Source organism: Sphaeramia orbicularis, chromosome 1, assembly GCF_902148855.1.
Source record: "Sphaeramia orbicularis chromosome 1, fSphaOr1.1, whole genome shotgun sequence".
NCBI classification, from domain to species: Eukaryota; Metazoa; Chordata; class Actinopteri; order Kurtiformes; family Apogonidae; genus Sphaeramia; species Sphaeramia orbicularis.
Window position 1 is genome coordinate 35142292 of NC_043957.1, and position 25927 is coordinate 35168218.

A 25927-nucleotide genomic window follows, 5' to 3' on the forward strand; every position below is an offset into this window, starting at 1 on the left:
CATTTTATTTTATATGTTATTGGTCTGTCTTCGCTCTGTAGCACTTTGAGATTCTGTTGAATGAAAAGTGCTTTATGAATACAATTTATTATTATTATTATATTATATTATATTATTATTATTATTATATTATTATTATTAATAATAATAATAATAATAATAATAATAATAATAATAATAATAATAATAATAATAATAAAGTTTGTAACTACAGTGTGGAATTATCTCCACCTGTAGTGCCCTTAAACACCACAAGAGTTGATAACGCTGCATGAATAGCATGCACAGACTTTAAGATGTGACAGTGAGGCTCCTTTACTCTGATTGGTGTTGAAATTACACACAATGGGTTAGAATGTTTGATTCTGGGATTTCAACACTGCATTTTTACTATGCACCTTATGAGTCAAACATTAAAATTACCCTATGTTTGCACCTTTTGTAAATTTCACAGTAAATAAAAGTATTATTTTTTTTAATTACCAGACAATAGTTTATAACCTACAGCCAAATAGGGAATCAGCTTGTGCATGGAAAAATATTATTATTCGTCTTGAATTTATGACATCTTTTACTATGTACTGTCTGCTGTGATATTTTTTATTTGAGTTTCCTAAAACCCCTGAAATGGGGGTAATAGGATGAACTGCTGCTTGAAACAGAAAACCCACACAGCCTACAGGGGTTTAGATTTAGCAGAGACCATCCATTGTCAGTCAGGCTTTGGACAACCAGGCTGTGAAGTGATTCAATCCACATCTACCCTGGTGATTTCTGACAGCAGTGAGTGCTACACAATTGTCCTTCACTTACACCCGTCTGCTTTCACCAAGATTCAAGCTCAACCATCCATCTAATGAAGGTGCCTGGAATATACACACGCTCATCCAACCAACAACCCACACACACACACACACACACACACACATACACATACAAACAAACACGTACCTTCTCACTCAAGCGCTTCAATATTTACACACACCATTGTAAACATATTGAACTAAATGGTGTGATGCATGCAAACCACCACACTGAGCTGGATGTGCATGAGCATGATTAAAATGTTCGCAGCCATGCAGAATGACTCTGGCATGAATATTCATCCATTCACAAATAACACTGTGGAAAAATGTCTCAAAATATATAGTGTGCAGCTGTTCCTGCTGAGTACCCAAACACTGCAGTTACTGTAGTTGCAGCACAAAACAGCCATAATATAACCACCCTGGCCAAAAAAAAGTCTCCACCTGGATTTGACTAAGTAAATAGCTTTCAATAATTATTAATAATAATAGATTAGATTTCTATAGGGCTTTTCAAGGCACCCAAAGCGCTTTACATTATTGATCCATTATTCATTCACTCTGTGGTGGTGGTAAACTACATTTGTAGCCACAGATTCCCTGGGGCAGGCTGACGGAAGCGTGGCTGCCAATTGACCCCTCCAACTACCACAAAACATTCACACGCATTCATAAACTAGTGTGAGTGACATAGTGGGATTTGAACCAGCAACCCTTCAGTTATTGGACGACCAGCTCTACATCCTGAGTCATGGCCGCCCATTTAATATCTTTGATCTGGAAACAAGATTTTTAAACCTAACTGATGCAGTGATTAAATTCTCATTTCTTCAACAACAACCACATCAGAAAGCAGTCTGTGGTTGTGGAAAATATGTAACTCTGTTTCAGAAAGGACGAGTTATTGACCTGCATCAAGCTGAAAAGACAACTATAGAGATGCTGGTAAAAAAGGGTTAAAAACTGTCCGACACATTATTATAATCTAGAGGGATTGTCATGAAGGGATGAAGAAATGTGTTTAAAAAAAATAATTAAAAATCACTAAATATTTGGTGAAATAAAAAAAACAACAACTTTAGACACTCACCACTATGTTAAATAGGGAAACAGCATTTACACACACACACACACACACACACACACACACACCACACAAACACACACACACACACACACAATGTGAAAACACTCAAGGATTTGGAGTAAACAGCTGCACAGACTTGAGAAAACACACAGAGTACTCTGGCAAAAAGCTTAAATTTGCTAAAGTGCATAAATATTGAACTGTATTCCAGTGGAAGAAGGTCATGTGGTCTGATGAGTCCAGACTGACCCTGTTCCAGACTAATGGACGCATCAGGGTGAGAAGAGAGGTGGATACAATTATTACCCATCATGCTTAGTGCCTACAGTACAAGCCTGTGGGGGCAGTGTTTTGATCTGGGGTTGATTCAGTTGGCCAGGTCTTGGTTCAGTGACGTTCTGAGTCCCTAAAATGAGGTCAGCTGAATATACTGAATGACCTACGTATGTTTTCCATCACTTTTTCTTCCCTGATGGCACAGGCATAATCCAAGATGGCAATGCCAGGATTCATCAGACAAACATTGTGGAAGAGGTGGTTCAGGGAGAATGAGATGTCGTTTTCACTCATGGATTGACCTCCATAGAGTCCAGACTCGAACCACTTTGAGATTCTTTGGGATGTGATAGAGAAGACTTTACACATACAAAATGCAACTATGGATGGAAATGAGTGATACCACATCAGAAGTGCAATGAAATATTGTTTTTTGTTCTTGTTTTTTTTTTTTTTTTTTTTACCAGGTTTTGTACATGGAAAGTGCAAGATATAATCCATGGAGTTTACTTTGAAACTCCCCTCGTAAACCAATCATACAAATGCGTACATGAGTGTGGACCTCATTTACCATTTTATTTGCATTATCATACATTAGGTACAAATGACACAATCAATTACAAGTTAAGTAGCTCAGACTCATTTTAAAGGTTTCAGGCTGACAAGGGAAGAAACAACATATACCATTTGCAAAATACAATATATCTTTCTTTTAGAGTCTATGTAGATATCTACTGTAAGTCATTATGTACACAGACAGGGGTGCTGAGATTATAACTGAACAAAGATAGGAGAGTTAGGAGACTATCTTTTATTGTGAGGTTAAGAGATAAGGCATTCCTGCACATCATTGATCCTGTGATGTGTAGAGTTAGAGATGGCAGTTAACTTCGACTGTCTCATTTCACATCAAACAGGACACAATGGAGAGCAGCGAAACCACAGGGACAAAACACGTTAAAATGAGATTTTCTGTACTGTAACAATTAAAAAAAAAAAAAAAAAAAAAAATCTGAACAAATTACTCCCTCAAAAACTTATACTTATGATCAAATCAAAGGGCTTAGTACTTAATTATAATGCGTCAAACTAAACATTTCATATTCAACACAAAGGTGAGGATGTTAATAAAATGTAAACAAACATTTGGCTAAATTCTTTCCTATGGTGCATTAAGGGAATCTGTAGAGAGAGGTTAAGGATAGAACAGATGATGGGATTGGAAAGGTAAAAATCATTGTTGTCCTTAAGATGACAGACTGACTCGACCGAGGCACTGAGGAAGGAGGAGCAGGTAGAGGAAAAACAGGGCATACAGGAGACGACGGACGAGGGAGGGAGGGAGGGAGGGACGGTTCAATACGACCAGGCACAGGGGTTATCTTTCATGCAAATCATTATCATCTATCCTTCCATTCCATTTCAGCATTACCCCATCAATCATTTAATTCCTCCTTCACCATATCAGCGATAACTGATATTGTCCGTGTAATTGCGAATTAAACATCATAAATAACTCAGTTATTATTAGGCACAGGGAGGTAAAGGTAAAGTTGACACACAAGGATGAGTGAAGTTGTAGGTGTATGATTGGAAAAGCTGTTAAAAGTCAGTCAACGACATGTGCTTTCAATTTTCAGACCAGAGAAACGATTGATGTTAACGAATATTTTAACGTTATGTTTTCCACATTCATGAGAATAATGATATATATACATATTAGAAATGACATTTAAAAAGAAAAGACATGAGTGAAATGACAAAAAAATGGAGAATTAAAAGAAAGAAGAGGATTCAGTAAGATGTACTTATGCTATCTCTAATAATAAAGGGGAAGGCACACAATTAGGAAAATAAATCATCAAAGGTTTTAATACATCTGTAGGAAAAAAAAAAATCCAAAATGACAAAATAAGTATAGCCTGTAATTCTGTTAAAGGGACAGAGCTACTCTATTAAAGGCTCAGACAAGGGCAGGACTGTTGCTGAAAAAGTCAATATTATATTATCTTTTACTTTTCAGGAATTCACTTTCGATGTTGAATCAGATGCTCCACAAGCTGCAGTGCTTTTTTTTTTTCAGATACAATTCTGCCCAAGGCTAGACAGGCAGCTACAAAAGAGGAAAACCTAGTGCATGGGTGTATGGTGAGTCGACTATCAAACTGAAACTGGCATTGCAATACATACTGACACAATGTGCACAAGTGTACTCATGGCAGCATGCTATATGTTGTGTGGTCATAACAGGTGTAGTTTGAGGCAGTTCTTAGCCTGTAAAGGGACAAGCTGCCGCAGAGACATGTCAGTGTGACTACAGCTAGTGCAACGCTGCTATTCTCAGGTTCTGGTATTTTCCAGGTTTGGCACATGCAAAGGTAATATATGAGAGGAAACAAAGTAGGAGAGTACAGTAAATAGAAAAGCATGAGGAAAATATTACAAATGTCTCAATAGTTTTATCTATCAGATATGACTTTTCTATTGGGTTATATAATTTTAACATTCCTTTCTAATTCTTAGAACAAAAGGTAGAGGAATTAAACTGACAATGATGATAACCCACAGTAAACCAACAAAAATAAACAGCCAAAAGGAGAAAAAGAGTTTTACACACAGAAACACAACATTAAGATTATAACATAAACCCCATTAATGAGACATTGGAGAGTGAGTGGTCCCACTGGTATAGAAACCAACAGTGGTATCAAGTCACAACTCACCACCTATCTGGATCCAGAGCTCTGTGTGACTCTAAGTAGGTGTAGGCAAAAGGACCCAGGAGCTATGATGTGTATTTAGCTTCTGTGAGTGCTGATCTGCAGAAGTGTCACTTTAGAAATATTGTATTAGTACCTAATCACATGTATAACCTAACATGTCTACAATTTACGATTACTGCACAGTAATACTTTGTTTTGGCAAAACCACTGCTGTTCCTCAATTTTGCACAACTTTAACCAACAGGCTGCAGAATATGAATTGTGTATATCTTGTTATAATCTACTTAAGTCTTGCTTTTGTCAGCTCAGTGATTTTTGGATGTAACTTAAATTTGGCCACATTGATGGTAATACTCTGTATAAGTTTTAGAGAGTATCAAATCCGCACCTCTCATCGGCATAGCCGGGTTAAAACATGCCAATAATACACAGGAAGACATGGATTATGAGCAAGTTGATATTTCCACTGACACTGAAAAATTGTTACTATTGAAGTCCATTGTTATCGACATAATTTAAAGTTGAGCGCACCCACTGTTCTCAGACTGCATGGGGTGACTCTTAGCTGTAAAGTAAGACTTGTAATGGAGCATCACTTTAAAGTTGTAACTCTTTGGGGTTTCATATTTAGTAGCATGCAGCATTTAGCTGATCACGTGCATTAATGGTGCCTACCAACAGCATGCAGATACAGAGGGACGGTCAACGGCCTAACACACATCCAGTCAACACACAAGTTGCAGTCATTGATATGATTAAAAAAAATAGCTTTGATAAATCTTCCAAAACAAGTCACACAACTTGCTAAATCTGGACTCCATTAAAGACATCCAGTTGTTAGTAGTTGATTTGTACTGGGTATTTTTTGTTTTGTTTATTTTTTTTGCATTTTTTTTTTCTTTTTTTTTTCTTTTTTTTTTTTTTTTTTTACACATACAAATATTGGATTATCTAATTGATGTAATAAAAGCACATTCAGGTGTTGGTATAAAAACTGTAACTTGCTATGCTCTTTTTAAATAACTCATGATTATTTACAAAGGAGTTGTTATACACTGATTTGATACATTAAAATATTTCTGTTCTAATGGAAAAATATGTATGAGAAGGAAGAGAGTAGAAACTAATCTATTTTAATGTAAAAAATTAAAGGAACAAAAACAGGGATGCAAAAAAAAAAAAAAAACCACAAAAAGAGATTCTGCTAATAATGATTATGTTGACGCACTCCTCAACAAAAGAGTTTAATCTCAGGCCAACAAAGAGTCATAAGAAATGTTACTTTCTGCAAAAGTATTTCTGAGTTGCATCGTCTGTACCCAAGAAGCATGACAAATGTATTAACTCTGCTCTTCAATGCTGGAAGGTGAATAAACAATGACACCAGCTGACGTTATGGTAAAAAAAAATGAATTGAAACACAGTATGGAAATGCCGTATTGTTTCTGTTAAGACCTTTATGATCAATGTATAGGCTTTGTCATTTTGGGTATATTATAGAGTGGGACAGACACAGTGGTTAACACTGAGCGTTGTCAAAACATGACATTCTGTAAACTTTATAGGTTTCATTTTTTAAAGGTAGACAAAAGAATAGTCTGCCACTAATATGACCACTGTTTATGGTGTCCACATGGTGGGCACAAATTGATAAACAAAGGGAAATTACAATCTGCAGCTCAAGGAAGGGCTAGGAAACAGGTACGTGGGTATTATAAAACCAGGCAAAATAGGATAACAACAGTTAAGATAGGCTAAGTTTGTCAAGTTGGGTCTAATCCTGACATATTCTAATACCTATCTAACTCACATATATGCATTCTACAGGCTGCACATTTTCAATTCTATTAACTCTTCATTTTTTTGTTGATCTGCTACACACATCGAAAACGGATCATTATATAGGATCATTTCTACTAAGACAGAATCTGACACCATCCTTGTAAAATATGGGGAAAAAACTGTAAACATTATACAACAAACATTGAATCACAAGGTGCTATTTCAATGCCTGCACCGCCTGTCCTTTCTATTTGGCTGTTAATGTCTACGATGGCTTTTCAAGACATTATAAAACGTGTATTTTGTTAATTGTCTATGCTGAAGCAAACTATGATCCAACAACTAAATCTGTAGATAATGATTGTTTATCCACTGATATTTGCAACCACATTGTATTTCTTTCCTAGAACTACTTAATCCATTAATATTAGTATGCTAATCAATTTCATATATTATATATTGGCATGAATTCATATATTTTTGTAATCTAATATATTCCGGTGCAGATATTCAAAATCTGGCACCTTTCTGTCTCAATGCTTTCTGCTAGAATAGCTCTTCAGTACAAATTATAGAGATTAAAAAGGAAATAATTTCTACATTACATGTGTCTTAATAAAACTAAAGGGAGTTATGTCTTGAAGTGACCAAGAAATGTTCATATTGATCTAATCTATACAGAAAAGATATTGTACAGAACAAAGATGCATACCCTATAATGCTGCTTATGAATAAAAACCAACATATAGAAGCGTTTTATGGGCCTTGATCACGTCGTGGTCAGATGTTAAGATGGTGGCAGTGAGTAAGGAGGTTCTGCAGCGAAGTTTCCTCCTGCTTTTCATTCACTGTCGTTGAGCAACGGGTGTACAAACTGTGGGTTGACGAAGGAGAACCCAGCAAATTCGGCCTGGTCGATGTTGGCAATAACCAGCTCGTCTGGCGGTGTGAGCTGAGGCTGGGTGCGTGTAAAGAACTTGTCGAAGTTTTCCGCTCCTTTGCCACACTGCACAAAAGAAAGGCAGAGAAGAGAGACAGTTAGTAATGAGGTATTTAAAGAATGAGCGGAGCAGGCAGAACAATCGGAACAGACATTTCAGAGCACTAGCATCAGTGTGCACACAGCAATTCTGAGAAAAAATGCATCCGGTTTTTCACTTCCGGGGAGTTTTCAACAAATGAGCCAAAAGCACAGGACATACATCATCATAGTCACACTGGGCTAGGCAACACAACAATGTGCTTTGTCAACATTATAAGTTACATCTGCTCTGCAAAAAAGGAATTTCATGAATGAATAAAGGCCTCGTTTCTGGGATACAATTTGTTTTTTTCTAGAAAAGAAAAACAACCTGGTCGAGCATGTTTTTCAATAGATAATTCAGCTCCATGGGAAAATATATCTCACGCCGTCGTAAGAAGATAGGATGTTGAGCCAGATGTAACTAATAACAACTTAAAACAATGGTTTGCACAATATATCAGCAGACAAATCTGATCTTCCTTTTTTTAAACTTAGTTTTCATTAGATTTTCTTTTTTATCTGTACAATACAATGTACACATTTAAATACAGTTCAATAGCTTCTTTTCCTTTTTCTCAGCTGTATGTGTATTTTTACAAACTTCCATAGGCAATATAGGATGGAAATAAAAGAAAATAATAACAATCACAGCAAATAAATAGATAATGTCCACTCCAGAATATAAGACTGTAGGTATAATTCCTAGTCAGAAGTAGGATGACAGCATTTTGATATACAACAGGAGGTTTGGCATCACTAAAAAATATTATTATTGCCACAATAAAGGTAACATAGGTTCCCACCTTTTAGTAGAGGCAGCTCTCTGAAGCCTTAGTGAGAATATGATCTGCTCCATTTGATAAATATCCCAAAAGATTTTCCTTATTTTAAGAATGAAATAATTTTCTCATCCTAAGAATTTTAAAGGTGGGGTGTGAGATGTTTTCCTGGAGCATTGTTTTTTTTTACTATATTGTTTAAAAATCCCCTTCACACCCCGATTACAACCAATTAATTAAATGCTCTAACACAAAAATAAAAAAATGTATTCACCTGTGGAATGGACAGGACTGAAAAAACACCATCCAATCATTTTAAGTGCCCAACTGAAATGATTGAACAGTGATATGTCTATCAAACTCAACTGCCATTTGTCCCTCCCCCTCTTCGTTCTCAGAGGTTTGGAGCACTTGTTCAGGAAACAAAGCCAGAGCTTGGCTATTAGCTATATTAGGATGGAAAGTTCAACGAAAAATTGTTTTGTCACTAACATAAATCAGTAGGAACGTTTGTCACATAGGTATGTTCTGTAAGAGTGGGGGTGTTGGAGGACACTGAATGAAGTATGCATGGATCGGGCTGGAGCGGGTGAATTGGACTTTTGAATTGATTTTCAAAATGTAGCTTGCTCGAACTGTTTTTCTAAGATCTCATACCCCACCTTTAAATCCATCCTAAACAACTGTTTTTGTTGTTAAAGCATGACTTTGACTTTTCTCCACTACGTCCATTATAATCTTTCAATAACCAAGAAATTTTAAGAAGTCTGCAAAGCAAAATTTGTTTAGCTCACTAACAGATTATTTATGCTTATCTCAGTTCATCTTATTTCTATCTATGAACACTTGTCTTCATTCTGGTAGGGTACTATTTAAGGTCTGTCACTTCACCCTGTTGACGGATTTAAATATACTAGAACACATCTCACACCTGATCCCCAACTTTTCCCACTGCTACATCCTCTAGGATGTCGTTTCAACATCGTCAGATTACATGCTCTAGATCTCATTCACCTGAATAACAATGCACCACCACAAATAAACAGTGGCACAGCTGCAAAACAGTTTCTAGTGTTACTAAACAAGGCCCATGAATACTTCTAGGAGAGGAAATGGTGTCAGCACCTTTGTGACAAGACATGCTGTGTTTACACTGACCTGCAGACCTGCTGTGGTGCAGCTCCTCTAACATCTCTGTTATATATGTTGTGTATGTATGTGGGTGTTTTTTTCCTTCATCTGCTCGCAATGGTTAGACTTGGTAGAATCAACAGTATTGATGCAAAAGGTCATAAAATAAAGAAGGCAAGCTGTCAGTATTTCACAGGATGGATCAAAAGAGTTCAATGATTCTGTGATGAAAAGACAATCAAATGAAATCGGAAACCTGGAAAAAAGAGGTGTCGTGATGGATGAATTAGCACTTCAGAGAATTTCTCTGCAAATGAAGGTCATGTACTGTGCATGTTCAGGATGTGGCTGTGCATCTCAATTTGTTGCTTTAGCATATCTTAAAGCCCACATTTGACATGTATGGCCACAGCTTTCAAAGTGAAAGCCTCTACTTTTACTTGTAGTTTAAAGTTATTATTTAGGATGCTATTTGCATTTCACTAAATATTACCTTATTATTCCATGTGACATTGGTTTGTGCCACTAAGGTGGTTGATACTGCACACTTCTTTTTTTTTATTCTTGTAGACATTTTTTCATTTTGGTCATTTGCCGGGATAGTGGAGTGCAGCACAGCCTGTTGCTATGGCAATCATTCTAATTATTGGCCGATTTGTGGGACCACTGCAACATATTATAAGCTTTATTCATTTTTCATTGCTTTTCTGTTGCTTTATTGTGAGATACATTAGCAGGTCCTTCCAAAAGGGTACAAACATATCTGATACCTGTTTACAACACTATGTAATAACAAAGAAACAGTCTCACCAGGCTAATTTGATTTATGGTGATGTATGTTTTTGTCTCAAGTGTAGCCTTAAAATATCCCAAATTACAGAATAGCGAAAGTGTCATGTGATATCTTTTGTTGGAGATTCTCCATCTTCATTGGAAAAAAGACTAGAATAAATCAGTGTACAGGGGAAGGGGGAGAAACACAAAAGTCTGCATAAACTATTCCTCTCTGTCCTCATCAGCTAGTCCACCTACACTGTGTTCACTTGCACAAACCGATGCATACCTAAACACACATCCACACACATATACACAAACACACACTTGGAAGGACCCAGTGCACCATTTAATAAGCTTTCATGATCCCTCGGGAGGTACTGTTCTGCAGCTGGCTGTCAGTATGACTCTGTGAAGCCAAAAGCTATGAGGCTCTGATGTGAATACGAAAAAAGAGCGATGGCTACCATAGCTTCTCTGAACTGTTGTCATAGAAATAAATGCTGGTGACTTAAACCAGAAGAGCTTTTCATAAATGTAAAAGCAGTGTTTCACATTATATCAGTCCTTTCTCTTACTGTTCAAAGGTATTAAAAAAAGCATAACAAAGACAACATGGTGAAGTAGACTTGTATGGTTTAGCCACAAAATATAAAGTAGCTTCTCTGTAGTCCAAGAATATCATGTGCCGTTGTGGTTTAATGTGTCTTAACCTCCTCTAGTGACATTTCTGTCATCTATTGATTTGTAGAAACACTCCTATAAGTCCATCCCTCTTGGCAGCTTCTGACATGTGCTTCTGCATCACATTACCAGTTCATTTTCTAGTTGTTATACAGTTATGTTTTTCTTAGCTGAACTGACTGATAGACACAAGGTTTTTTTTTGAGACATCAAGTTCGGCTGGTGTCATCAATATGATCACAGATTTTCCTGGAAAAACAGATCTGTTGTTTTTCTACCATTAAAAAAACCTCCACATTTTAAGACTAGAAACACTCAGAGAGCGCAGACCTCTGCCAAGGCAGATTGGTGCCCCCCCATGCTTGTCTGTCTGTTTGTCTGTCTGTCTGTGTGCAAGATAACTCAAGAAGTTATGGACAGATTTGGATGAAAATTTCAGGAAATGTTGATACTGCCACAAGGAACAAATGATTAAATTTTGGTGGTGATCGGGGAGGGGGGCACTGATCTGCCTTGGCGGAGGTCTGCGCTGTCTTTTCTAGAAAAGCACTCGGAGAGCGCAGACCTCTGCCAAGGCAGATCAATGCCCCCCCAACCCCCCCCCCCCCCCCGATCACCACCAAAATTTAATGATTTGTTCTTTGTGCTGGTATCAAAATTTCCTGAAATTTTCATCCAAATCCGTCCATAACTTTTTGAGTTATCTTGCACACGGACAGACAGACAGACAGACAAACCAACGTCGACAAAAACATAACCTCCTTGCCGGAGGTAAAAAGAGCCCTTCGTTATTGTCTGCTCTTCTTATAATTGTTGGCGTTGCATTACAAGAACCAGCTGTGACCTGGCTTTAGCTGACCTACATTTACAGTCTGTTTATGTATATTTGTTTGTATTTCCATTATTGTCAATGTGATCCATCGTGCTTGTCTTTGTTTAGGCACGTCTATCCATATTTGCAGCTTAAGCATGTTGCAGTACAAAGCGTCAGACATTCCTATTTTTGTTTTTCTATCGGTGAGGCCAGACAAAACAGTGTCAGGTGATTTAACATAAGTGAGCACAAGAGAACATAAAAACACTGTGACACCGACGCTCCGTGTGTCTGTCTATGTGTGAGGTTTTCTAAAGCCTCCTCATCTGACTGCTGTCACATACCGGTGACGTTCGCTCTAAGCCACTACCACTGTCAGAGTCTGCCGAAAGAGGGACGCACACTTCAAGACAGGGAGACAATGTGATGTGATGTGTGTGTGTGTATGTTGTCTTCCATCTTGAATGTACTCTTTCACACAACAGAGCAGCAGAAACCTGATCGGTAATAGCCAGCTTCCTTTAACTGCTGTCTCTGTGTCTACTTGTCTTCTTCTATCCATCATTGACCATCCATCGCTCAAGTGGAGCAAACATATCTCACTCTGACCTCCACACACACGATAGCAAGTGCCAAAATGTTCCCTTCTGGATCGGAATTCACTTACTCTGTGTGACACTGGCCTCTTGTTCCTAAAAGTGTCTGCGCAAAACATACTATAGGCCGGATCTACTAAAGCACTGTTTTCCAACTTTGGGGTCGCCTGTATTTCTAGTAATTGATAAAAACTAAAAACTTACCAATAAAAACTATTTGATGAGTTGACAGAGACAATACCAATCCATAACAGACATGACAAACTCTGAAGCTGAAACTGAAGCACTGTGGTACTGCTTATCTTTCAAATGTTCATTGTGGTCAGTTTCAGATGCTGCAGCTCTTTCACAATTCATAGTTTGAGTTCTTGTTTGTTCAGTATTAATTGTCAGCCTTGTAAATACGAGCTGGACTGACTGTACATATCCTGACCAAGGAAAATCAAATTCTCACTTTGTGCAGTAATCTACACCTGGCTTTTCTGCCTTTGTCTGTAATAATATACATTATATAGACAAAATGTCATCTAAAAGGAATGTTTATTTGCAACATAATATAGCAAACTATTACATGATCAAAAACAAATTAATTTTCGCAAAAAACATTTCAGTTTTGAATGTCTGGGGTCACCAGAAATTTGTGATGTTAAAATGGGGTCACAAACAAAAAAAGGTTGGGAACCACTGTACTAAAGGTTTGCATGTATAAAAATGTGTGCAAACTCATTGCACACACAAAAAATGTACAAATTGATTTACTAACAGTGCGCACTAAGGGTTGCGTCTTTCAAAGGTGCAAAATAGTGGTTTGCAACCAGTTAGTACGTTTGCCACAATGAATATGTAATATAGGGTGTTAACCTGTAATGTCAATGTAAATAAATTAATTTAGCACACACAAAGTGATTTATCAAACCCAAAAGCAATTTTGCTGATAGAAACTGCGTCTACATTTGACACGTCACAAAGGGAAGTGCAAAGGGTTTGTATGCGTAATGTGCACACATGGCTGCGGTTATTGTCGCAAGAATGAGATGTTGAAACGCTGAAACAAGATGCAGAGAACGCATTTTTTACCCTCGTGTGACCATTTTTGGAATGAATGAGAAAACACTCATTAAAACATATGGCCTATCCAGCCTTGTTTTGTAGCTGTTGGAGGAAGTCAGAGCAGATCTGGAGTCGGTCAAATGCAAATGCTCCTCAGTGCTGGTCAGAGGCATCTCATCCATTGCACCCCCACCTGTTTTATTCACTGACGTTCTATTATACGCCATTTTTCTTTTGTTCTTCTTCAGCTCGCTTCATATCTTCTTTTCTCTTCATCCACTGTTTGCATCGTTTTACCAACAGTATTTACAGGGTGGGGAAGCAAAATTTACAATATTTTGAGGCAGGGATTGAAAGACAGTGTATGACCAATTAGTTTACTGAAAGTCATGAGAATTTTTTGCCACAAGAAAATTTACATAATAGAAAATGTTTTTATTCTATGTGTCCTCCCTCTTTCTCAATAACTGCCTTCACACGCTTCCTGAAACTTGTGCAAGTGTTCCTCAAATATTCAGGTGACAACTTCTCCCATTCTTCCTTAATAGTATCTTCCAGACTTTCTCGTAATAGTTTTGCTCATAGTCATTCTCTTCTTTCCATTATAAACAGTCTTTATGGACACTCCAACTATTTTTGAAATCTCCTTTGGTGTGACGAGTGCATTCAGCAAATCACACACTCTTTGACGTTTGCTTTCCTGATTACTCATATGGGCAAAAGTTTCTGAAAAGGTATGGTTAATAGTGTTAGGTATGATTATGACATCAATATATGTTTGGTTTCAAAACAATTGACGTAGTGCCTGCTGAGAAAAAACAACTAAATGTTCATTGTAAATTTTGCTTCCCCCCCTGTACTTTTTCACAGATTTTCTCCCATGTAGCGTTCCTTTGTGCGATCGTCAGATTTCTTTGCCGTAGTTCATTTAAGTATTTATTTGCTTCATCTACCAACACCTCTAATTCTATAGGGTCGAATTTAGCTTCGCGCTTCCGTCTTTCCAAACTCACTATGCAGCAAATCAGCAATCGTTCGTCCAGGACAACAGATGGAAATTAGCTTCTCTGCTAAATCTGGTGCATGAATCTTATTCTTTGTAACTAATGCCAATACACACTGTCCTGTAACTAAATAAATAAATACAAATACAAACTACAAAAAACACGAAAAACCCTCATTTAAATAGGCGTCTCCAACATGTTTGCACCTTTTGTCGTTTACGCAACCACTCTTCGTAAATCACCTGCAAACCGTGGTTCAACCCCACGCGCAAAATTCTACATTGCGAATTGGAATCTTAGCAGATCCGCCCCTAAGAGATAAGCTCAGCAGGAATATAATAAAACAATTAACCAATGAACCGTGGCGTGGTATTCTAAAAATCTGTCATGTATACTGACCGGTGCAGTGAGAGATGTTAATAGAGTTAAACATGCCCTTTTGGAAAAGCACGCCTTTGGGTCCAATTTCTCATTGTATGATTCAGCCAAACCTTATGGGATGAGACCAAAGCTATTATGCTGCTGATACAGCCTCCCATACACAGTGACATAGTGTCCTACATGGGTTTTTGACCTACTTTTGCTCATCTTTAATCTCTCTCCCTCTCTCAGCACACATACAGACGTGTACGCCTCTGCACTCAAGCATATTAAAAGAACACTCAGCTACTTAGGATGATAAATGAGTACCTTCCTCCATTAAGAGTTGTGCCAAGACTATTTCTCTCTCTCTCTTTCACTCTCTCTCTCCCTGAAGCTACTGGAATGGAAAACTCTCTGTTGTTGTCATAATCTCTTGACGCTTTGTTTTGTTAAACTGTTGTCTTGTCAGTAACAGTAGGCTACAGGATATCATCATTAATCTGAAACTGACATGCATTTTATGATCCTTTGAGAGACAGACACTAGTAACAGTAGGACAGCAGTATTTTTCATGCGCTGATCCAGAATTACAGCTTAATACATGAATCTGTAAATGTATTACAGGTTTTTCTGAAACGCACCCTCTGGGTTTTTCTTCTAACTATTTAGTTTAAAAGGCCTACTAATTAACGGACAAAGAAAAAGACATAAATCAGTGCATAACAGACTATTCACTGGGCTGCTGCACACACTTTATCCACAGAGTTTGTCCTTCCAGATGTTAACTCTCCTGATTAACTTAAAACTCAAATGTAATTGTAACCTAAATGCTTTAATTTTGTTTTTTTGGGATGATGCAGTACAATGTCTGATCTATTTACAGCAATGTTGATTAATGTGTATTGTCCCTGCTAATAAAAAAATAAAATAAAATAAAATATATTCTGTGTAATTCAAAGTTACTGTATGGACTTGAATATACAAAAGTGAAAAAAAAAAAAAGACACACATGAGATTGCATGAATTAAACAGTGCATAGAAACCAAATAATTGTTAAAAACACATAAACAAACACAAATATTGCCTCTTATGTACCATGAGCTAAAAGAGGAAAGGCAAACATGCTCAGTCCAATCTGTGCCTTCTCTTACAGCTACAGTGACTCACAACTCATCCATATTCCCATCATTTTTTGAGCGTGTGTAATATGTGTGTGCGTGTTGGTGTCTGCGTCCATGTATCCCATCAGGCATGCGCAACCCTTCCTTGAACAATGTTCCAAGACTTTTGAGAAGTGACTAAGTCCTCCCCCTGTTTTTTTTTTTTTTTTTTGCTCTGCCCCCTCCCTCCATTCACTGCTCCATCACTATAAATCAGCAGCTTTCCTATTTGACCTACTTTCTCCATACCTCCCTGCTGCCTTTAGCCATAACGATGGTCAGCCATCCACAAGTGGGTGTGAAATATCGGGGCATGACTCGGATGTTCTTATGAAAGTCACCTAATTTCATACCCAACACTTTACATGCGTATGTCGATCTGTCTGACATTTAATTATGCTGTGTGTGCTTGTTTATTACCTGCAGTCAATGGATGCACACTGAGAGCATCCAGCACTATAAATATGGATCAACACTGAGCCTGCCCTGACACTCATGCTATCCCACACACTTTGTCCTATGTGCTGTCTGAAGCCCTGCTCCAACAGACACAGGTGGTTAGAATCACTCAGCTGGGTGCAGCCAGTGTATTGATTGCAATTCCACAGCTGTCACAGGCGGATGAAGTGAGATTGAGCGAGGGATAGATGCACAAGGAGAAAGGTGGAGGAGGTGGACTGGATTGAAGAGACAGGGTTAGACCTTGCAAACAGTGAGAGGGAGATGTATAATGACTGCTATTTGGTGGTAATGGACTCAGAAACACCATCACTGTATTACATGGAACAGTGAGATGGACATTGATCATTACGGAGTAGGTTACGGTGGTTCTCTCTTCTCATCTCTCTCCTCTTTTTCCAATAAAACTCATGCAAACTATGCACTTTGCAGAGTACATGCATATTTCCATGCATATATCTTTCTTAAATTCTGCGATAGCATAATATACAAGCACAGAATATGTAAGTGATTTTCTCCCTACACATCAACAAACTTGTATTCATATACAGCAAACAGACACACCTACATGGTGTACATGCAAAAATGTGTAACACCCCTGCTTTTCTAAGTCTGCAAACATTTATTTTCTTAAATTTTCACCACATATCTATCTATGAACCCCCACATATAGACATGGAAAGCAAACAAGACTATTTCAGCACGTCCACTCAGCAGGGGACTACCAAGGCAAAGAGGCCAGAATTCACCTTATTAGAGGTACCGGAGCCCTTAGGGGTGAAACAGAGGAGAACTACAATTTAGTAAACTGAATATGGAGGAACACACACACAGACACACACTCAAACACTACCAAACACATGCACAAGACACTACGTGACCTACTTCACATCCCTGCCTCTTTTTAGAAAGTTAATGTAGATGAACCCTGTAGGATTCTGTATATATATATCTATATATGTATATCTATATATGTATGTATATATCTGTGTGTGTGTGTGTGTGTACTTGTGCACATGTATGCAGATACAGGACAGCACAGATCCTCATGATCATGCGTAGACCCAAGGGATTTGCAAAATTGCTTCGTACTCGGCAGCAAAATGTGAGCTATAAGAGCTGTGCATTTATAATAAATCAATGTTCCATTAATTATACATCCAGGGGCAATGCTTTGAAATTACTTATGGCCCATATAACACATATCATGTGCAGCCTAGGTTACAGCTGTGTTGTGGCTCTGCTACTGCAATATAATGTTTCATATCTTGGGTCACTTGACATCATACTCACTTTAGTCTCTGTTTAATGCAACAATTACGTTTGTTGTGTGAAGCTGTTTTACTGTATCTGTACGTAGCCATCCAGTCTGGGAAGGATATACAGCACATTGTTTTAAAGGAAAATATAAACTGTACGTGCAGCGTGTGTTGAATGCAGTCAAGTGTACACACGAAGCTTAGGATTTGATGCTGCTCATGTCAAAAACTCATTCTTTTTTTATTATTCTTTAGGATGTTTTACAAAGTGTTGGCACTGGCAGAACGACAGCCGCTGATGGCTATTATTAGGCCTCTCAACTGGAAACTGACTTTGAGGAAATATAATAGTTAAAAAAAACATGATAATAACTCCAACCTAGATTTTTTACAGTCAGTTCACGTCCATTTCCATTTGTTGTTCACACAAATGTTAAGTTCAACAGTTTCTACTGAAGTCAAAGACAGTTATTGATTTAATTCATTCATTCATTGACTATTCACTGTTTCCAGCTCCAAATTATTGTTCTGACATTAGCCTTTAGAAATCCTCCTTTGGTTATAAATACAAAACAATAACAAATGTAAAAGGTCTCTTTACACAGATCACTCCTGGAAACGCTGTGGTGGACTGTCCCTCACTACTGAGTAGATTTGTTAGGTGTTCATTTGTGTTAAAATTGTTAAATGAACACTTGGATACTTTGAATATCTGTGGCAAGATTGATCTAATTTTGACAAATATGAGTGTGATGATGAGAACAGTTCAGCAAATAATGACAAATCAGATTAACATGACTGATTTGTACAAATTAAATAAACATTAATTTGTCAGTCATCCTAAGACACACTATTGCCTTTTTTTGTCTTTCTCCTAAGATCATTAAGCTGATGACTGATAGTACCTTCTTTTTTCTACATATACTGGTCACAGTATCATCAATTTCCTTGTCTAAATAAAAAAAAGTAAATTATTTTCTGTCACAGTTCCTCTCCAGCTCCCCACCCCCTGTATCACCTTGTTTTATTCATCTGCTTTACCTGCTTGCTGTTTACCCACATTCACGCCACAGTAAATGAGCCTGTTCTCCACTGCTCACCTTCAGCGGACTGTTTCAAACCCTCCCGTCTGACTGTTTTCTGCCAGTATTCACTGTTTCTGAAGTTATCCCACCCCTGGACCTCCACCAATCGCCTGCCTATAGTCACTGCCATTTGACTCAGTTCCAACCTGCTCCTCTAGATTCCTAGTTTTCTGATCACTCCTCCAGTCCCATCTCTACCCACAATTACAGGAAAGCTGAATTTATACCTCTCTGGGTTCTAAAACGCAGTCCATAACTACAGTGCAATTAGATTTTCCCACATGTGATCCTTTTTCTTTAATGCATTTCGGCACTACTATCAGACACTAGTCGCTTTTCCATTGGACATCTGCGCAAAACTTTACCAACATTTACTAAATGTCAAAAAAACAGAAGTGCGTAATGTCAGTTTTTCCATTAAATCACAAATGCTATGATTTGTTTATTTATTATTGCAAGATGACACGAGAAATCATTCCATAAACATGGCAATGAACGTAAATATGGTGTTGATTTACAGATATATTCCTTATTACTATATTACCCCTCTATCTCGTACTAAATTAAAAAATGATTGGGTTTCCTGGTGTGTCCACACACACCGCAACATGTTTCTTCTTCGCTTGTTGTAACGTCAGTCAACATCCGTTTTTTTTTATTCACCTGACTCTAGTTTTGTAGTTTTGCGTGATATACCATTTGTGCTATGCCTGAAAAACCACCTCTTGCCAGCGCAAAAACTTTAAATCGAAAAATGACTTTTAGCAAAATTGTCGTTTTTGCATTAGGGAAATTTTTATGTGCAGGTTATATTTGCACAATTTGAGGGTCAATGGAAAAGCGACTACTGTTGTTGGAAATGTTACAATGAAATGTTGTCAAATTACATCAGGAATTCTTGACACACTAGTCGCTGTTCCATTTACCCTCAAATATAACTTGTGCATCAAAATTTGCCTAACGGAAAAATGACAAATTTGCCAAAACACTTGTTTTTCAATGAAATTTTGTCGCTTGTAAGAGGTGGTTTTTCAGGTGTAGCAAAATGTATATATCACACAAAACTGCAATGGAAAGACCTTTTTGTGCGACTAGAGTCGAATAAACACAAAAAAAAGGATGTTGATGGATTTTACAAGAAGCGAAGAAGAGTTTTAAAACAAACGTCGCACGATATGTGTGGACACACGACGAAACCCAATCATTTTTTAACTTAATATGGGATAGATGGTAACAAGCATCTAGATTCAAAACAACAGATATTTATATTTGTCACCATGTTTATGGAATGCCCTCTTGTGTTATCTCACGATAATAAATAATTATCGCATCTGTGATTTAATGGAAAAACGACATTACACACTTGTGTTTTTTCGACATTTAGTGAATATCAGTAAAGTTTTGCACAGATGTCCAATGGAAAAGTGACTACTGTAATGCAGTTCTACAATAGGACTTAATAATACACAGTGCTATTATTTACTATATACAAGGTGTATCAAAAAAACTATACATTTTGAAAAATTATCCCCAGTTCCGCATTTGATAATTTTTGGAGTTTTCTTTTATGGACGTCAGTAGGTAGGGGATTGGTGGATATTTGTCCAAATTTACAGACGTTGGTTTTCATGCATGAGTGAGCAGGGGTAAATTGAGCAATCCAAGTTAAAACTGCGAAGCAGCAGTGGGATTTAAATCCAATCAAAGGTCATGGGAGGGGACAATGGGCATCCATCTTGTTTTCCACAAAATTGCCAGGTTACAGCATTAACACTTTGGCCACCATGTCAATTTCATTTCTTTACCTATGGCAACTGTTCCTGCCTTTCAATGTTAATTCAACTTGTTGGGTTAACCCTAACCCTAACCCTAACTTGGCCTGTCCTCAGTGACATTTCCACGCCTAAACAAGTTGAACCTGGCAATTTTGTGGAAAACAAGATGGACGCCCATTGTCCCCTCCCATGACCTTTGATTGGATTTAAATCCCACCGCTACCTCACGCAACCAGTTAACTTGGATTGCGCAATTTTCCCCTGCTCACTCGTGCATGAAAACCTGGGTCTGTAAATTTGGACCAATATCCACCAATCCCCTACCTATTGACGTCCATAAAAAAAATTCAAAAATTATCAAATGCGGAACTGAGGTTAATTTTTCAAAATGTATAGTTTTTTTGAGACATCCTGTATATCTTGTATTTACACTGAAGTTATTATCCTGGATTACCTACTATGGTTATTGCATGTGGGCTGGTAGGTAGTTACATGCAATGACTGTTCATATACAGCATGTGCTATTATTATTATTATTATTATCATTATTATCATTATTATTATTATTATTATTTGTACTGTAGTCCCAGACCAACATTATGATACAATTCAGCTACCTGTTCCGGGTTTTCTGTGTTCGTGTGTGCTGGGTTCTTCTGCATCTGCACAGAAATGAGCCATCATATCATGTTGGTTGAAATATTCCATCATTATTGGCTCTTACAGTTGTTTATTTTGATTCAGCCCATGTGTACTCCTCTTATTATCTGCAGCTGAATATACTCACCAGCCTGCTTTAGTGGGGTAAGAGAGGCAGCACTGTAACACTGTAGTTTTTGTCTTTAAATAGGATTTGTTGAGAGTAGGAGAGCCAGTTATTCCCTTTAAACCGGACTGAACCGGTGCTGCGAGGAGCAATTCTAATGCATTTTGTTGTGTTTTTCAGTTTTCTTTTTGTAGTGATTTACAAAAATGATAGAAAATGCATGTTCCAGTAATAATAAGTGAAAATAGTTAAAAGTATAACCAGTAATAAGCACATGTTTTCTCATTTGTGCACATACATTCAGCTCAATTGGATTCATTTCATCTTGTTTATTTATTTATTGTAAGAATTGAGTTAATGTGAGTAATGGCAGGCACTATGTCTACTTGTACTTGTCGATGCGTCGACGTCTGTGGCACAAGTCGACATTACTTTGGAGGAGTTGACTAGTCATGTGTTATTCTCTCTCTCCCTTCCATCAACCCGACCAACACGAGCCTTCATTCAGCGCATGTCGATACTCTCATCTTTCTACATGAAACATGGAGCGGCAGGTAGTGATGTGCAGATCAGCAGACCCGGGTCAGGTCCAAACAATGTCACTTTATTTGTGGAGTGGGTCACATAATCCACAAAAGCTGATTTTAAATGATTTTAAAAGTATCATGGAGAATGCAGTGTAGGAGGAATGTCACTGTTTTCTTGATGACATTATGGTTGAATAGTTGTTAGGTGTGTTTTATAGTTCATTGTGTATCATGTATGTGTTTTATGTTGTTTTGGACTTTGTATGGCTGCTACCTTGGCCAGGTCTCCCTTGCAAAGAGATTCCTAATCTCAGTGGAACTTCCTGGTTAAATAAAGGTAAAATAAATTTTAAAAAAGCGAGTTAGAAAAAAAAAAAAAATACACCGACCTGCACATCACTAGTGTAAGGCCAAGACTGAAGGAAGAAGACGACTCAGAGTAGGAACTAAACTGACTGTGATCTAGAAAAACTATGGTCTATGTAATGTTCTGTTAACCATGTAAGCCACAGGTGTCAAACATGTGGCCCGGGGGCCAAATCTGGCCCGTCGAAGGGTCCAGTCTGGCCCGTAGATGAATTTGTGAAATGCAAAAATTACACTGAAGATATTAACAATCAATGGTGTAAAAATATCCTTTTAATTCAGGTTCCACATACAGAGCAATTAGATCTCAATTGGGCCAGACCAGTAAAATAGTATCATAATATCCTATAAATAATAGACAACAGCAGATTTTAGCTTTGCTTAAGTGTAAAAAAGTAAAGTTACATGAAATGTATGCATAACAAATTATCCTTTTTACAAAAAATGTAAATAATCTGAAAAAAATATGAACAACCTGAAAAGTATTAAGAGAATGTTCCTTTTGCTTTCTTTGTTTGTGAAGTGTGTTTGAGTGTCCAAAAAAGTGCTGTATAAGTGTGATTTTTTATTATTATTATTATTATTATTATTATTATTATTATTATTATTATTATTATTATTATTATTATGAGTAAATGCAATTTTACCAACATTCTGCCTGTTGCTAAATGTTTTGTGTATTTGTAATAATAATGTAAGTTGTTATGCACATGTATAAATGATAAACTGATAAACTGAGGCAGAATATTGTTAAAATTGCACTTTTTTTTAGCATGGTTTTCTTAAGGCATTTCAAGTTGTTCATGTTATTCAGATTTTTAAGGAAATGTTGTAGATGTAAAAAATTATCATAATGTTATTTACTTTTTTCATTGTTATTATTTTACTGGTTCGGCCCACTTCAGATCATATTAGGGTAATGTGGCCCCTGAACTAAAATGAGTTGACACCCCTGATGTAAGCACAACCAATACTGAATAATAATATGGACAGACAGTGTGTTTGGATTATTCTTTTCATCTATTTCATTACCTTCGCTACGGAGGTTATGTTTTTGTCGGCGTTGGTTTGTCTGTTTGTCTGTCTGTCTGTGTGCAAGATAACTCAAAAAGTTATGGACAGATTTGGATGAAAATTTCAGGAAATGTTGATACTGGCACAAGGAACAAACGATTAAATTTTAGTGGTGATTGAGGGTGTGGAGGTGGGGGGGGGGCACTGATCTGCCTTGGCGGAGGTCTGCGCTCTTCGAGTGCTTCTAGTTCAGACAATGCAGTCTTTTCTCTAACATACTGTGGTGTCATGGCTGCCATTGTCTTAACCTTTTCCCATTTTATGTTGTTCACTAAAATTTAAAAGAAAATTCAAGGTGTTAGCCTATGTTTTGCTCTGGTTAAATGTCTGAGAAGGACTGCTGATACTTGTGTCTTTGTTTTTTTATCCTGCTCTTATACTGTACATTGTTCATGTTCCAGTGAACGTTAGTACAAGTTGCTCATTGTTGAACGGCTGTGTGTCTGTGTTGTTCCTCCGCTGTCAATGTGACAATGTCCATCATACGAACAGTCGACTCGACTGAAAAAAATCTGAAGTCACTAATGCCCTACTATGTTCTAAGACATGGTAATATGAAACCCATTTCCATTAATTACTACATGACGTGGACTGCAATTTCTAACATCTTTTTTTTTCCTTTATTTAATTAGATCTCATGTACAGTCTGGCTACATTCTGAAATATATTGTTGAAAGCTTCTGGCCCAAACAAAACAAAAGGATGGCACTGCTTCTGTAGTACAAACAGAGTTAAAGGACCCAAACACAATGGCAGTGAGGCAGAGGGTGCTAATAAGGTGACCCATGGTGAGAGCACAAACTACACCCAAGGGGGTTGCGTGCAAGGACTGGAGGCATACTGGGGTACGTCAGGTATTTAGTGATTTCAAGCACTGTGGCATTGCAAGTGACTTTCCTACTGTGTTTTTCTTCTAAATGTGATGCTTAGGAAGCAAACAAAATACTAAAATAGGCACAAAAATGTACCTGCGCTACAGGGAAAAAAAAAAGGGAACATGAGCAGCAGAAATATACCCTCTGTGACACGAAGAACTAAAATAATAAATTCCTACGGTGGCTGACAAGGGCCAAACACATTGCAACGGCCCGATGCGTCTCAGTTCAGAGAAAACAGCTGCAAGTACAGAAACGATACAAATTCACAAACTCAAACACAAGTCTAAACGAGGTACGAAAAGAGGAATGTGGTGCGAATGAAAAAATGCAAGAAACAAAAAACAAATGCATAATCATCAAATGCTCTGCAAACAAAGAAACGACGCAAACCAAAAAAAACATCTGCAAACGAAAACGCTGCATAACCAGTCAGTACAACAGAAGTGCTCCAAACCTGTAGGGGGCAGCGTTTATAGATAAAAGACTAGTGTCAAATAGAATCTAATAAAAGTCACATGACCGCGCTATGCTGTAACTTTAACCCTTTCATGCATAGTGGTCACTATAGCGGACAGTTATTCTACAGCTGTTCTCTTGTATATTCATGGATTTTTTTTTTTTTTTTTTTTTAATACATATCTTTATTAAAGTTTTAAGACTTTACATATCGTTTCTGACATGGATTGGTAACATTGTGTAGATCTCCCCTGAGTGTAATAGTTATAGTTTTCATGCAATTATCAGTAAATGCATGTTTCTTCACTTCAAAAATTAAATGCATGGTGTCCAGCTGAGTGGACATTGTTGCAACTTCATGAAAAATAGGTTCCTAAGAATTTTTTTAAAATTATTATTACTATTTTTTTTTAAATGGTTTTTTTTTTTTTTTTTTACTTTTTAAAATCTATGTATTTTTCATAAGAAATTTTCAATCGCGTTGTTTTTTCATGCCTAAAGAGGAATAAAACACTCAGGAAAAAAATCTTGATGAAGGTTCTCATAATTCGTGCATGAAAGGGTTAATTTATTCCCACTGTAGTCTGAAACACTGTCAGTCAGCTGTTCTTCCTCTCCTTCTCCATCCTGTGTGTCTTTGCATTGAGCTGTTTTGCTGACAGCGCCCCCTACAGGTTTGGAGCACTTCTGTTGTACTGACTGGTTATGCAGCGTTTTTCGTTTGCAGATGTTTTCTTGGCTTACATCGTTTCTTTATTTGCAGAGCATTTGATGATTATGCATTTGTTTTTGTGTCTTGCAGCACATTTTTTCATTTGCACCACGTTCCTCTTTTTGTACCTCGTTTAGACTTGTGTTTGAGTTTGTGAATTTGCATCGTTTCTGTACTTGCAGCTGTTTTCCTCCAACTGAGATGCCACTGGCCATTGCAATATGTTTGGCCCTTGTCAGCCACCGTACATTCCCCTGATCGATAACTTTGACCACAGTCTCAACTGGTCTGGACAGTGACATCCAAATGTATCCATGCATGTTGTGTAAATGTGTGCGTTCAGGACTCACCACTTTGGGCTTGAAGGGCGGCTGTATTTCCCTGTTCTGCAGGCGTTCCCAGTCGATACGTCTAAAGAAAGCGTGTTCTCTAATGTCCCTCTCTCCTTCGAGGCCGCAGCCTAGACGCTTGGACGGGTGCTTGGTCATCAGCTGCTCATGAAAAGAGCCAAAGGTGA

At 37.5% G+C, this 25927-nt stretch overlaps 1 protein-coding gene across 1 annotated transcript; it reads right to left on the bottom strand.

Moving 5' to 3' along the window:
• Nucleotides 1-5780: 5780 nt before the first annotated feature.
• LOC115420814 (protein kinase C alpha type-like) lies at nucleotides 5781-25909 on the bottom strand. Its single transcript, XM_030136362.1, has 2 exons — nucleotides 25761-25909; nucleotides 5781-7680 (listed from the first exon to the last, which is right to left on the bottom strand). The coding sequence occupies exons 1-2, from the start codon at nucleotides 25896-25898 to the stop codon at nucleotides 7516-7518; spliced, it is 303 nt and encodes a 100-aa protein (XP_029992222.1). The 5' UTR covers nucleotides 25899-25909; the 3' UTR covers nucleotides 5781-7515.
• Between the last annotated feature and the right edge of the window lie 18 nt (nucleotides 25910-25927).